This window comes from Esox lucius, chromosome 5 (genome assembly GCF_011004845.1).
Source record: "Esox lucius isolate fEsoLuc1 chromosome 5, fEsoLuc1.pri, whole genome shotgun sequence".
Classification (NCBI taxonomy): Eukaryota; Metazoa; Chordata; class Actinopteri; order Esociformes; family Esocidae; genus Esox; species Esox lucius.
Window position 1 is genome coordinate 20,516,399 of NC_047573.1, and position 14,956 is coordinate 20,531,354.

At 40.1% G+C, this 14,956-nt stretch overlaps 2 protein-coding genes and 1 long non-coding RNA gene across 4 annotated transcripts; 1 reads left to right on the forward strand and 2 right to left on the reverse strand.

Annotated features, from left to right (window-relative positions):
• Positions 1 to 1,944: 1,944 nt before the first annotated feature.
• si:ch1073-13h15.3 (inactive all-trans-retinol 13,14-reductase) lies at positions 1,945 to 7,701 on the reverse strand. Of its 2 annotated transcripts, XM_020046288.2 has the most exons (12): positions 7,514 to 7,595; positions 6,983 to 7,050; positions 6,692 to 6,874; positions 6,350 to 6,591; positions 6,019 to 6,214; positions 5,445 to 5,642; positions 5,048 to 5,167; positions 4,797 to 4,935; positions 3,761 to 3,870; positions 3,497 to 3,663; positions 3,115 to 3,274; positions 1,945 to 2,931 (listed from the first exon to the last, which is right to left on the reverse strand). In XM_020046288.2, exons 2-12 carry the CDS (start codon positions 7,032 to 7,034, stop codon positions 2,765 to 2,767), a joined length of 1,734 nt encoding a protein of 577 aa, XP_019901847.1. In that variant the 5' UTR covers positions 7,035 to 7,050; positions 7,514 to 7,595; the 3' UTR covers positions 1,945 to 2,764. The 2 variants fall into 2 exon arrangements, with proteins under 2 accessions (XP_019901847.1, XP_010886971.1); XM_010888669.3 differs by lacking the exon at positions 6,983 to 7,050 and having other exon boundaries at positions 7,514 to 7,701.
• Positions 5,771 to 6,838, forward strand: LOC117594508. The gene is made up of 3 exons (XR_004575761.1): positions 5,771 to 6,190; positions 6,369 to 6,627; positions 6,724 to 6,838. It is a non-coding gene; the product is annotated as an uncharacterized LOC117594508 (long non-coding RNA).
• A 3,595-nt stretch (positions 7,702 to 11,296) lies between the features above and the next one.
• gngt2b (guanine nucleotide binding protein (G protein), gamma transducing activity polypeptide 2b) lies at positions 11,297 to 14,722 on the reverse strand. The gene is made up of 5 exons (XM_034292289.1): positions 14,613 to 14,722; positions 14,154 to 14,294; positions 13,356 to 13,549; positions 13,032 to 13,120; positions 11,297 to 11,753 (listed from the first exon to the last, which is right to left on the reverse strand). Exons 4-5 carry the CDS (start codon positions 13,113 to 13,115, stop codon positions 11,625 to 11,627), a joined length of 213 nt encoding a protein of 70 aa, XP_034148180.1. The 5' UTR covers positions 13,116 to 13,120; positions 13,356 to 13,549; positions 14,154 to 14,294; positions 14,613 to 14,722; the 3' UTR covers positions 11,297 to 11,624.
• Positions 14,723 to 14,956: the final 234 nt, after the last annotated feature.

Below are 14,956 nucleotides of genomic sequence, written 5' to 3' on the forward strand. Positions count from 1 at the left end.
ACTGTAAACAACCTGATGGTTCCCAAACTACGGTGCATTTCCAGGTGTATTTATTTCAGTGTTAGAGGTTTGTTCCAGGGTTCCAGTAGAACATGTCCCTGCATGGCCCAGGTCAAAATGTGTGCAGTGCCTAGAGAATAGAGTTCTATTTGGGGAATAGTATACAGTAAATGACTTTGACCCATGTTCCCATTGGCAGAGAACATTTGAATTGGTTAATGTTTGTTAGCAACGATGTCTTCAACAATTTCACAGCCTCCCATACAGTATTAATGCCCCTTTTCTGCAATGATGCAGATTTGTTACTATAGCTTTGTCTCCGGTAAATATTGGATCTATGATCCATCCACGCACAGTTTAATGGTTATTGAATATTCACACACAAAGACCTACAGTACCAGTAAAAGGTCCATTCACTTGAATGGGTGCGTCCAAACTTTTCACTGGGACTGTACATTCTTCAATACTGAAACGTTAATAACACGTTGACAGTACAATTAAAAAAATTGTCTTATGATATTCAATGGAAAGACTGTATCTAATTGATTCGTTGTGTTGTGAGCATTGGCCGCCCATCCATTAGGGAGTGTTGTGGGGGGTTTGGGGTGGTCCTTATATTAGATACTCAACTATAATTATAGTTAAATATTCATGTCAATCACTGTCATTATAGGGACCAACTCAAGGACATCAGAAAATGATGAATACAGATCATAGACTGTAAAAAAAAAATGGACGACGCCCCTTCGCTCTTTTCCATTGGTGAAAACTGAAGCCGCCAGTGTCCCGATACGGCGCTGACATCTTGGACTTGCGTCTGCGCAGATAGCAATCTTGGGACCAGTTCTGCGCAGTAGTTATGCGCAGTAGCGAGCAGGAAGTAAAGCCGTAAAGCCGCGAAATCAACGGCCCCACCCCTGTGCCCCGCCCTCACTCTCCTTCGCAGAATGCGCATACCGTAATCAATCGCAAGCACACGCTGCACTGTTTTGGAAGTGGAGTCCTGCTCCTGTGAACTCTGTCTGCTCCGTTCCACTCCAACCTCATTACGATAAGGTAAATAAAAGTAGCCTACTAACCACACATTTAAACAGAGTTCAATCAAGTCCAAGTACAGTACAACCTTTGCTTGTTAAACCTAGACGATATGTTATAGCCTAACTTACATCATGTTTAACCTTCATTTAGAATAGGCCTAATACAAAAATAATTGGTAACTTCTAGCTAACGATCACCTGCTAGCTATTAGCATGGCTATTAACGAGGCTTGTTGTCTTTTAGCTAACGTTAGCTAGCCCATTACATTTATTTACTAATTAAATAGCTTATAAATTTAACTTACCGAAAAAAATTCAAAGATCGATTGGAAATGCCAGATCGGTTAGCACAATCTACTGCAGAACAACCCATTATGTCCGTGTGAAATTATATCAATTATAGAAATTTAGAGATTAAATTTAAAGCTCCAATCTCCTTAGTCCTCCGAAGATCGCGAAAAAAGCCTGTTGGCGCTTCAGTGGCTCCTCGGCTCAGATAGCTGTCAATCACAGCTGTGAATCACGACGTCAAATCACCACCGTTTTTAGAGCATTAAATAACTAACTAAAAACCAACAGGCTTTTATTATTTTAAAAACAAACTCTTGAATTTACATTAGCGTGATACAAACTACAGTAAATGACAGAAACCAGCTTTGGAAAAAAGATATTTGAAGGGTAATTTAATTGTTTAGTTGGTCTTGCGTCCCATTGAATAACATGGGGAGGCGGGGTTTATGACCTATACTGGGACCACTCACCAGGGGGCGATCGAGATGTTTTGGCTTCACTTTTCAGGGCTTGTGCGGCACGCTTGATACAGATGGGACAAGATAAACAAGTAAATGCATCTATTCATGGACATGACAAAAGTGAAGAATCATTGAACAATACTGTACATGCACTTTGCAGTTTTGCAGTCATGAATCAACTCCAACGTTTGTTATTTGACCATCAGTTGCATTTTTTTTCAATTCTTCTCGGTTATCCTTTAAAAAACCTGGGGATTATGGAACTAACTAGCAATAACTTGTCACAAGTGGTTGTCACTAATGTGTAATCACAGCTAGCTGCTATCGGCTTAACTGGCTAGTTCATATTAACATAAGATATCCTCTTCCAAGACTAGAGGCATCTGCTAATGTTAGCTGGCGCAAGAAACTCATGACTAGCAGCATCTGCTAATGTTAGCAGGCGCAAGAAACTCATATTTACTTAGGATTTCCAGCTGTGTCTACTAGCATTACACAGCAATCATCTTCCTAATCAAAACGCATTTCAGACAGTGGAAATAGCAGGAAATGGTGAAAGTCTTGGAACCCCAGCTAATAGTGGATGTCTGTTGAAGTACATTTTAATGACTAATAGCAAATAAGGAGCCACCACTAGTTGTAAGCTTCTAGTCCATGTTAAGTGCGTTGTGCTTTTTATTTTCCCTACGCTAAGCTAAATAGTACAGTATCCTCAAACTTGCAATGTGTTTCATGCAGTATACTATAGTACAACATCCACATACTACTAAACCCATGTTTCCAGTATTACAATGAAAAATTCCTCATATTTTTACTTGTTTAAATGTTTTGTCTTATTTGGATATTCGTTATTTACACTCAATAAAAAATGCATTTACAACTAAAAAGAAAATGTTTGCTGAAAATCTATGTCCTCTTGGTTTCAGAGTAAGCCTTGTGTGGAAAGTAGAGAGCAGTGAAAAGCAGTGTCTCTCCTCACTCAAACTTCTTAGCCAGTCTGGCCATCTCTCTGGCTCTCTGCTTCTTCAGCTTCTTCTTGAGCAACAGAAGGTCGATGTGGATAATTTGGTCCAGGACCGCAGCGGCACACAGTAAACCCCCATGCAACGCCCCTGCTATGCCACAGCTGAAAACATCCTGACCTGGAACAACCACACACACAACATAAGACAAACATGGGCTAAAGACATGCAAGCAATCTTTACAATCTGGACTGTACTGCCTAGACTGTAGTGTCTTATTACAAACGGCAAATGCCCATTTCACCTCACTATTTACAGTCAAATGATTTAATTGCATTAGACCAGAACCACCAGGAGTGTTACCTGTGATGAAGAGATTTTTGACCGGGGTGGAGCAGCGGTTCCTTGCCATGGTCTCGGCACTGAAGCGATCCACGTTGTGCTCAGCAGAGTACATGGCCCCACGCTGGGCTCCCAGGTAGTGCATGTTGGTTAGAGGAGTCGCAACCTCCTGGAACACCAACTGGAGAGCAGAGCGTGGATAGTTATTGATTGACTTTTGATTAATTCAATGCTAATTGATTAATTGAACTGACACAGCTCATTCCCTGAACGTCTGCTAACCTCCAAACTCAGAGAGATCAAAAGAGAGAGGGGTTAAAATGTAGAGAGAGAGAGAGAGAGAGAAAGAGAGAGGGGAAAGATGCATTATATATAGCCTATTTCACATAACCATAGTTCATACCTTTTCCCTCAGCTTTGGGAATAGAGTGCACGCCCAGTCAAAGAGATTGTTTGCAAATCTCATCTTGTAGTTCATGTAGTCATCCCCCCTTTTTCTTACTGAGGTATCCGTCCAGTCTTCAAACCACTCATACTTCACCATGGCCAATATTGTCATGCAGGACTTCCCTGGAAGTGAACACTGCATCAGACACGTCTGCGGTGTAGAATTGGCACAAAGAACTACACACTCTTTGACCTCATACTCAAAGGTGCAGTACCCTACCCGGGTGTCTTATCTTGTATGTAGGATCTTTGGCGGAGGGGAAGGTGATAAACATCATTGGGATGTTATCAGGTGCATCCTCTTTACTCAAGGCAAAGAATTCTTCCATCCTAAATATAACAACAATAATTTGAACGTAGTAGGAAAAAAACACTACTAGAACTAAAAACTGTAAATAAATTGCATCCCCGTGCTTGTATGAACCATGTAAACAGCACAAAAGTCAGAGATATTAACATGAGCTAGACTCAGTTACAGCGCCACTGTGTGGTTGACAAAGTTCTGGAATATGTGGAGTCTTGAGGTTTCCGACAGGTGTGCCAATTTATTATCTTTACAATGGGAATTTCCATGACTGAATTATATGCATTGATGTGCCAGACTCCACCCACATAGTTGTTTATATGTCAATAGTGGTCATTTTCTTTTAGGTATTAATCTGAAAAACATTGTGTTGAGTGGCATATTAGGTTTTTTTGCAGAAAGGTCAGTGTGTTCCAGAGAGTAGGCGGATCCATTATCGTGGATCCATCATGGATTCTGGTGGCAAACATTCTTGGTGATGAGGGGATCTATACTCCAAATGTCATGACCTAAGGTCAAAAGGGATGAGGAGTCTGACCTTGTTAACATTTTCAATTACTTTTTAAAGCTCCACCATCTGGCCAATCAAGGAAGTCTTAAAGGTGCCTGCTATGACAAGGCAGATAATTAATATTAAGTGTGATAATACATACTCATGAATGAACGCAGACCAGTCATTATGGGGAACATTACCGGAAACAGCTAATCTCCACGTAAAACTCTAGACTACAAGTGATGCCAGTTTTTTCTTTCTTATTTTTTATACAACAGCTCCATCTTTAGAGTATAGAGGGTGACATTGTCTCATTTCAATTTAGCAGGACACACTATCAACAATAATCCTGGTATACAAAAACATTTTGACTGAGTGAGTATGCATATTTGTGCCAGTTAGTTTGTGGCTGACTGTGCGCATGAATGTGTGCGTGGGAAGCCGGTGGCTGGTACTTACGAGCCGTCCATGTCGTTATTTTTAAACAGCCACGTGTTGGTGGAGACAATATCCAACTCCTCTTGGGTTGCATCAAAGCCAGAGAAGACCAAAAATGACCCTCTGCCGTGTTTCAACAGGTTTATGCGTTCCTGGATATCTGGGGGGGGGTCACTCATTTTAATACCAGCCCAAAGTAAGACAATATCGCATTAAAGAAGAACATAATAAGGCAGTCATTGACACAATATCAGTTTGTCAGTTTTACTCACCTGGCTTAGTCCGGATCTCTGGGGGCAGTAGCTTCTGGAAGGTGGTAAACACACCACAGTCAGAGATGACCACTGGAGCATGTATTTCTACCTCCTCCTGTCCCTTCCTGACCTTCACGCCTAGAAAGAAAACAGGACATCACTCAGAAAGACATAGCAGCACTTCTTAACACAATCTCACCATGGAACTACATTGCTGATTTGGAAATAAAGCGATCTTATTGGAGTCCGGATGTTAATAATTATGTTAGGAAATAATCAATAGGAGGCTGTCCCAGCACAGAGACTGTGCTGACTACACATCAACTGTCCTAAGGCTGTTATTACACCATTTTCATATTACTACAATGCAGTTTGTCGATCTTGAAACGGAAATGGACAGTATCTTGGTTCTTACCATATGCAGCCCCGCCATTGTTGACTAATATTTGAGTGACAGGTGCTCTGACCAGGACATTGCCTCCAGACTTCTGGATGACAGGGGTTATATGGTAGGGGATCTCACTGGCTCCGCCTTTAGGGTAGTACGCTCCTCTCTTATAGTGGTGTAGCAGCAGGGCATTGATTATAATACTGGAGTCCTTTGGAGGCACACCTGGGAAATATTAACAGGGAAACTATTAGTGCTAGTAAAAATGGCAGGCATGTTTCAGTGCTGGGTGTTTATGTGGTTGGGTGAGGATGGATGGGGCAGTGGGGCTGGGCACCCTTTGAAATATAAATAATGTCAAGAAAACAACATTTTAACACACAAACATTGAAATTGGATTGATTCCATGACAAGAGCCTACAAAAACGACTGCACACACACTACATGAAGCAACCACCAATGCAAGCAATGGGCCATCATTTTTGCTAGTGAAAAAATATGGATTTATAGAATATGGATTATATTTTAAATATTCCAAAACAAATCTAGATTACATGCTCTAACATCATTTTGTTTTCACAGAGTCCTAAGACCTACCTACCATAGAATAGGTAGCCAAAGATGATGTGAAGGTCTTTGTTGGTTGTTAAGGTGTTAACCAGGTCCGTAGCTCGAGTACCAGACAGGGCAAAGATGGAGGAGAAGAGGTTGGCGATGCCGGACTTCAGCAAGAACAGAGCCAGCCACAGGGGGATCAGCTTCAGAATGGCCAGGTAGTACGTGTGCTTGGCTGACACCTGGCAGAATAAAAAACAACATTTGACGTTCAAACTGTAAATGTAGCAAGGTCTGAGGGGAGTCCAAACCAGAACACTCCGTCTTTACTCCAACAGATCCAGATGTCTTGTGTTGTGTTCTCATTACCAACTTACCTTCATGATTTTGAAAAAGGTTTCGATGGCAGGGATGTCGTCTGGGAACTGCTTCTTCAGGTGAGCCTCCATCTCTGTCTTGCCGGACAAGACGGTGTACAATCGCTTCTCACGTCCCTCGCCGATGTGGAGGTTGTCGAAGTGCTGGTTCAGCTTCACGAACTCCAGCTGGCCCTCGGTGATCTGATCAAAGGCGATACGCAGCAGACTGTTTTCATGGAGTTGGCCAATGTAGTGGAGACCTGCAAGGGAAAATGGGGAGAAATACCAATGAGAGGGTAAATCAGGTCACCAACTCACAAATTGAATATCGTGCATATGAATTGCCAAACTCAGTCTTACCAACGTCAAATTCAAATCCCTTGTCTACGTAGGTGTGACAGCAGCCTCCTGACTGGTCATGCTGCTCCAGGACCAAGACCTTCTTGCCCACTTTGGCCATGGTGGCAGCCACGGTCAGACCCCCAATGCCACTACCAATGACTATTGCATCCAGGTTCTGGGGCACTTTGTTGACACTGAAACCTGGACAGAAAACTACATCAATTTCTAAAAGTGTCAAGTTGAAATAATCTTCTATGAATTCTTTTTTAGGTTCCAGGACATTGAATGGGTCAGTCACTTGTCAAAAACCTTTATCAGTTGGTCTGTCTCTGTCAGTCCTCAACTCCAAATGATGGTACATTCAGGGCTCACATTTTCTGAGATTCAGGTTCAGAAGGTAGAAATGCAATTATTTTCTCCATACGTATTTGACAACATTACAGGTTATGGCGCTTCTGAACACTGAATTGGTTAACCATACCTTTTCTCCACATTTAGATATTCAAAAGCTTTTGTGATGTAGTGTCAGAATACACAATAACCAGCAAGGTTGTCAAAATGTCTGTGGGAAAATTTGGGGAAACTTTTATAAGCACATCAGATTATTAAAATATTAGCTGCAATTTAACTTAACAACAGTTACATTTGTATTTCTCAATTATAAAAGAAACACTCTAGTCACCTTAAACAATGAATATGGGTCAAATCAAAGTTTTACAAGGTTAGTCAATAAAAAGAAACTATGATGAAGATATGATGTGTACTTTTCCCAGACCTACGTTTTGTGGGACACAGAGTAGTCACAGATACAAACATTGCCAACTCTGAGCTTTAGCTTACCTTGTTTTAGCACTTTATCTCTCTTCTTCTTGTCAACCTCCAGGGGCCCTGGAGACCTCACTGACTCCAGAGAGAAAGGTCTTGTCTTGCCAAACAAATACCAGTAAATCCCACAAGCCCATATTACAAACAAGGCCAAGAATACCAAAAGCAACATAATTAATACAGAGCAATACATTTGCTATCTGTCAACATGGGAAGAAGAGAAATTCACAGCAGACAGAAAGGAGAGCTGGTCTTGATGATTCTGGAACACATCTCTCATTTATACAAGCTCCTTTTTGCAAAGAAAGCAATAAAGGGTCTAGTAAAATTGTGATAGTCAAATTGGTTTGTGCAACACTTAATTATCTTATGACTATGACTTGCAAAAAAGATAGGACATGTGAATGACCTGGTGGTGAAGGAGGGCGGTTCCTCCACTCACTGCCACACGCCTACTTCCACAGCACCATTAATGGCTAAGCTAGGATAACAAGCTTCAACTGAAAGTGTTACTACGGTAAAAAGGTGTACATGTGATACCAAGAAAAGAACCTCAACTTAAATTGGAAACACTTATCACTAGTATAACACTCTCTGGTTGAACACCTTTTGCAGGGTACCGTGTTCCATTTAAACATTCACTGTGGGCCAAAGTTTTTGTGCCGGGGAATAGGATCAGTCTGCATTCTGTGCTTAAGTATTCTTTTGGATCTGAGGAATTCTCCCTATAAATTTCAGTGATGTCCTGTTAAATCTTTGGAGGACCTGTCCTTGGATGAGGCCTTAGGAATGCTTGGTCTAGCAACTTCAGGTTGTGCTTGTCCAAAGTCTACCTGATTGTGTTGCAGATCTTACTCCCCTCTAACATTTCCTGCTTTCCCTGCCCTTGTCCATCTGTTAGTGCACTTGACTTGGATTCCTCCTAAAGACTCTGGACACAGCAAATTATATTTACCGACCCACCGGTCATCTGAACATGCAAAAAGAATTCAGTCCAAAAAAGGTCATGTACTCTTATAATATGGCTCCTCTCTAGGTTTCTTCCTGGGTTTCTACCCTACTGGGATGTTTTTCCAAACCACTGTGCAGCAAATTCCTGTTGTTGCACGCTCTTTGGGGTTTTATTCTGGGTACAGTGGCTCTCAAAAGTATTCACCTCTTAGACTTTTCAACATTTTGTTGTGTTACAACATTAAATCAAAACCAATTTAATGCTGGATTTTTGCCACAAATCAACTAAAAAATATCAGTGAAAAATAAAATCTGCAATTTTTGAAAGCCACTGTAACTGCATAAGCAAGTGCTGTTGTAAAACATGGCTTTATAAAATAATTTTTTATTTAGGCTAACAAGCTCTAGTTTCTTGCTTAAAGAGAGAAGTTGGAGTTGATTAACAAAGATACTGTTCGGTTATCAGATAACACAATTAAGACAAGAGAAGACTTTATACAAAGTGTAAAATTTTATGCATTTATGACTACACTTGCATATCAAAGTGATTAAGACTAGCTTGCCATGGCACAGTATCTGATGACTAACCCACAAGTTGTAATCTAATTATATGTCAGGTTGTTGTAAACTTAAGTAAATATTGGGCCCAATTACATGATTATTATCCAAAAACAAATCAGCTCATTCCATTTAATGGCTTTTCCTCATCCACATATAGAACAGAACAATTTTTGTAAACAGAAACAAGTCATACCTGACTGAGCAGTTTCTAAACACAATGCTGAAATGAATAAATTTCTATGTATTGACATTCAAAGGGACACCAGGGAAACTTCCTCAAGTCTCAGCCAAGGTTGTTCCTCGCATACATATGGTTTACTGAACCATGGCTGTTAAATGGAGCCAACAGATTCTACTGCTCCAGACCAATCAAAGTGTGCAAACTTAAGCCAAGTGAAAGAAATCTAGAAATTAAATAATGCTTGTGAACTGCCTAAATCTTCTGTGGATGCAATTGGTTTTAAGATAAAACTCTGATTAACCAAAGAGAGAATATTCATGCCTTTGGGAATATGGTGTCTATATAAATCATACATCTTAGTTTCAAAAGGAGCGGATAATACTGCCAATAGCTGACATTTCTGGAATTCTTAATTTTTCGCAGGGGAGCAATTTTACCTTTATTTATACAGTGAAATCAAGCTGAGACTTTTCATTTACAGTTGAGCTCTATATTACAGCAACAATAAAAAAATTTAAAAAATAGACATGATATCTTCACATAAGAAGAGCAATCACAGTGAGTAATAAAAAGGTAATTCATCAAACAATTTTTATTTCTTTATGGGCATCATAACATCTGGCTTAAGGTTACTCTGCCGTACTTTCCATAACAGGGGGGCTTAGGTAGTCAAAATCTTGAATGCATGTTTGATAACTGCAGGTTTTCCAGTTGTTATCTTGATTGAAAATCTTACGTCTACAAAGATTTGTAAATGTGGTAGAAATGAAATGAATGTCTTTATTTAGAAGCACATTAACATATACTTAAGGATGCTTTGTGTACATTTCAGCTTAGCTCCCTGTTAGCTGTTTGAGATTTGCCCAAATTATTTTGCCATTTCACAATAAACAATAATGTTGATACTTTGGAGAAAAAATGTGGTTCCCTCTGCTAAATTATGGCTAGAGTTGTCATTTTCTGTTCATTTGTCCCATGTTATTTATGTATGTGGATATATAAACAAACCGGTTGGTTTGAATCACAAATGCTGATTTATTGAAAACTGAAGTTTTTACCACTGTTTTCAGCCAATTAGCATTATGTCAATTTCGGTAACTGATGTTAAGGCTTCTCAAGGGTTTGCTGTATATTGCCAGCATACTACCGTTAAGCGCTGTGTCCAGGCACTCACTGACACATCATGCATATGAAATGCTTCTAGTCAAGGTATGACACACACTTTAACATACCCCATAAAAAAATTTACTTAATATTATTTAAGTTTCATTTTGATTCAGTTATTTCACTTTTAAATCAATAACAAATCTCTATACCATGAAACATTCTACATTTTGATTCAGTTTCTGGTGGCACAGAAAAATCACTCCATATCTCTCTTAGTCAGTAGTTCAAGACAATTCTCCAGTCGACTCTAATAGATAAGAAAATGCAAAGGGCTGATAATCTATACATGGACCTTGTTGCTCTATACCATAAATGCTGACTTTGAACTATACATGTGTAATACACACATCACATGCAGTCAGACATAAACAAGAATATAATGTGCCACTCAGCTTCCAAACAAAAAGAAGTTATGAAGTATGGCGCTGTTTATTTGTGCTGGGATTTTCTACATTTTCAAGAGAGGTGTTCAGAAGTGAATGGAGCTGTACTTGTCATTGTTTTAGTCAAAATATAATTTCAAGAGTGGAACATCCCTACTTGTCCTTGACTCTAAGATCATGTTACACATTATTACATTACACAAAAAATGACTAAGATGATCAGTATGACCTTTGTATAGTACCACAGTAGACAGTAAAAGGCCTGTTGTGTAGCTTGTTTCAGTAAGATCATATAGGTTTTTCTGAGCATTTGTTAAGAGCGGCGATATTGCTGCCTTTCGCTCCATCACATGGTGAGTGCATTGCTGTGTGATCAGCCTGTTGCATCATGAAAAGGTTCTGAGTAACGTTGCTGATTCAAGAGCATGTGTAGATACTATACTGAACTTTATACTCACTGTGTGTAAATTCAATACTACACCCCTGTGCTATTAGACAGCAAAAAATATACTGCATGCTTATAATTTAGTAGAGGAAATGACACAAGAAGAATACTTAAGTCACAAGCTGCAAAGCTAGATGTGTTTATTTACAATCTGACAAAGCAATAAAACGATATTAACAGCTGATATCCAGAGACGGTGAAAGGGAAAGATCCAACTTCTTGCAACAATAAAAATGTCACAGCTGTCCTTTCATTCACTGAGTTATATTTCTTGTTTTCCTAACATCCAAAATATCTGATTACATAATTGTTTATATAGACCCTTTCATAAAAAGTGTTGACCTCCTTCCCCTGGGTTTGCATATGCTAAGTTATTATACATGCTCCCTTGTCTCCTTTATACAAAGTGTTGACCTCCTTCCCCTGGGTTAGCGTATGCTAAGTTATTATACAGCCTCCCTTGTCTCCTTTATAGGGGTTCTTGTCATCTGCCACCCCCTTTATCAGGGGGTCAGCGTCTGCATGGGCCTCCACCCATTCCATTGCCTCCTTGCAATTTACTGACACCTGGTGATAAAGAAAAGAGCAAACACAATGAGCACCATGTATTCCCATACAACATAATATGCTTAATACATAATACCAGTAACACTCCTATGAAATATATATTGATCGATACATACAGCTCCCGGAGAAAAAATTAAGAGACCACTGCACCTATTTTGAGTGAGGGACGGAAGGTTCTGAGTGAGGGACGGAAGGTTCTGAGTGAGGGACGGAAGGTTCTGAGTGAGGGACGGAAGGTTCTGAGTGAGGGACGGAAGGTTCTGAGTGAGGGACGGAAGGTTCTGAGTGAGGGACGGAAGGTTCTGAGTGAGGGACGGAAGGTTCTGAGTGAGGGACGGAAGGTTCTGAGTGAGGGACGGAAGGTTCTGAGTGAGGGACGGAAGGTTCTGAGTGAGGGACGGAAGGTTTTGAGTGAGGGACGGAAGGTTCTGAGTGAGGGACGGAAGGTTTTGAGTGAGGGACGGAAGGTTTTGAGTGAGGGACGGAAGGTTCTGAGTGAGGGACGGAAGGTTCTGAGTGAGGGACGGAAGGTTCTGAGTGAGGGACGGAAGGTTTTGAGTGAGGGACAGAAGGTTTTGAGTGAGGGACGGAAGGTTTTGGGTGAGAGACAGAAGGTTTTGAGTGAGGGACGGAAGGTTTTGAGTGAGGGACGGAAGGTTTTGAATGAGGGACGGAAGCGTTCAATTTGCAGTGGTCTCTTCATTTTTAACCTTCCGTTTCTCACTCTAAACCTTACTTTTCAACTTTTTTGGAAAGGAAAGAAAAAGGTGCAGTGGTCTCTTAATTTTCTCCGGAGCGGTGTATTGATTTATAGCCATGTCTAAAATTAAACTAAACTCTTTAATACATAATCTCTTTCTTTTTTTTACCTAGAAAATCCATTAAGAACAAATTCTCATTGATGATAACAGAGAGGCATGAGGGAAAATATGACTGTCAAATCAGTGTAAAGGGGGGAATGTGAGGGGAATAACATGAACCCTGTTACCCAGAGATCACTTAACTGCCAATGGCCATTTCGATGTCGCAGCACAGACACTTACTATAGTTTTATTATATCTTTACTTCTTGATATTGAAAAATGTGTTATGTTCAACCTGTGCTCTTTATGAGTACGATCATTTATTTTTATGTTACACTTCTCAAAAGGCACTGGACTGGGGTAAAAACTTGCTCAAAGGCACTAAAATGGTGGAAGGACCCATCTATTATGATACATTTGCAAATATTTGGTCACAATACACCATAGATGATGTAATATCATAGACGGACACTTACAGCAGTGCGTGGAGTGTTAACTTCTATCTTAAGCTGCTCCAGTTCCATTTGAAGGATTTCTTTATCAGACATATCCCGAGCCATCTTGCCTTTGAAAATAAAACAGTTTAAGACGCTTAGTAGGGAAACAAGCAGGGAACGATGTTGTATTTAGACAGCTCATCACCGGCAGACTTTCTTTCCACATAATGTTATTTTCATTGTTCCTCTTAGTATTGCAAATTCTAATGATAAAAGTATATCTTTCCCACAGAGATGACATCAACCTTATGCAGGCATAGGAAATGAGAGATGTAAAGAACACCCAAGCAGCCCAGGTCTTACCTGTTTTAAGGGTGGTGTGTAGTCAGAAAGATGAAAGTCTTAGCTCCTAGGAGCTTGGCTGTTCTGAGCCGTTTTCTTCTCGACAGTACTTGTACTGAGTGACTTTGTGATGGGTCTCCGTCCTACCTCTGTTCAGCTGCCAGTCTGATGCAGGTAGGCTTTACTTTTGGGGATTGTTGCCAATCCCCCATGATCTGATTAAAAAAAAAATCAAGGAGCTGTAAAGCTTTGAACCCACAACCCCAAAGCACGCTGAGGAGGAAGGAAGGTTACCGGAACCCAAATATAACTAATGGCTGCTTTTTGGATGGAACAGTGGTTGCACTAGTGTGTACGATACACAGGGGGAATTGGTTTCATTAGTAATGGGCAGACAAATAACCTCTGTGCAATCAACAGTTGCTTAATAAGGTGTTACTTTATTAACTGGTTAAGCTGAGAAGTGGTTTAATCACGTCCAACGTAGAGACTCTTAATTTACTTATGTCAGTACCACTTCTGTATCTAAATGTGACATATTAATTTAACTGCATTTCATTTCACACAGAATTATCCAAATGGATGGAATATGTCCTTTTCTTCACCTTTTAGGATTTGACAGAAATGATTCCTCTGCTCTACAATGAAGTACATGGTACTAGCCTGGTTCTGCAAATTCTGTCTAATCTCACCTGGAATTTACAGTGAAGGTAGTGTTTTCAGTGATAAGCCTATCGGTTGTCTAATCACAGACTCTATCCATTGGTCAACGTTTACCATGTGGCTTATCAGGTAAATTCATGCAAAAGACTGACCCACCTGTCGTACGATAAATCCAGAATGACGTCGGCCTCACTGTGTAATCTATGGTGGGGGGATGAGATTAACCCAGTTCCTGAAATTGGCTTATCGGGGTCTCAAAAGCTACTGGAAGCTAATCTTTCAATGGATCATTGGCCACTGAGAGTATGAGAGAGTGTGAGAGGAAGAAAGAGCATAGAATGAAATCAGGTTAATGATGCATCTTGTTGTTTATCAGATTATGATAAACAGTGGTTATATAACAGACAAATTGTGATTGGAATTTGACTGGCTTGAGTTGGGCCCATGAGTCTACCAATTAAGGAAAACAGGTTGCATCACAGTCTAACAAATTTGAATGGTTGGAATGGTGTTACAGAAATGTTTTCATGCAGGGGTGGGGCGGGGGGTTATTGTACATGTTATATTGAACAGATTCTCCTGATATTACCTAGTGTGCTATAATCACTGACCTACCTCCATGGATGGCAGGCTAAGAGCCTTTGACAGTAATTGAGGCTAATGACGCTGGGACTGACAGAGATTTTCACTGTATGACCTGCTATTTGGTACAGGATTTCTGTTTCCTGTGGACAAAAATCACATGGTTAACCATATACAAATCTGGAATATGGCCTTTTCTCGTTATTCATAATGTAATATTTTATTTTCGAAACATACATTAATGTGCTGTAGCCTTAGGCCACATTATATGTTTTTATTAACTACACTGAACAAAATTATAAACGCAACACTTGTTTTTGCCCCCATTTATCATGAGCTGAACTCAAAGATCTAAGTCTTTCTCTACGTACACAAAA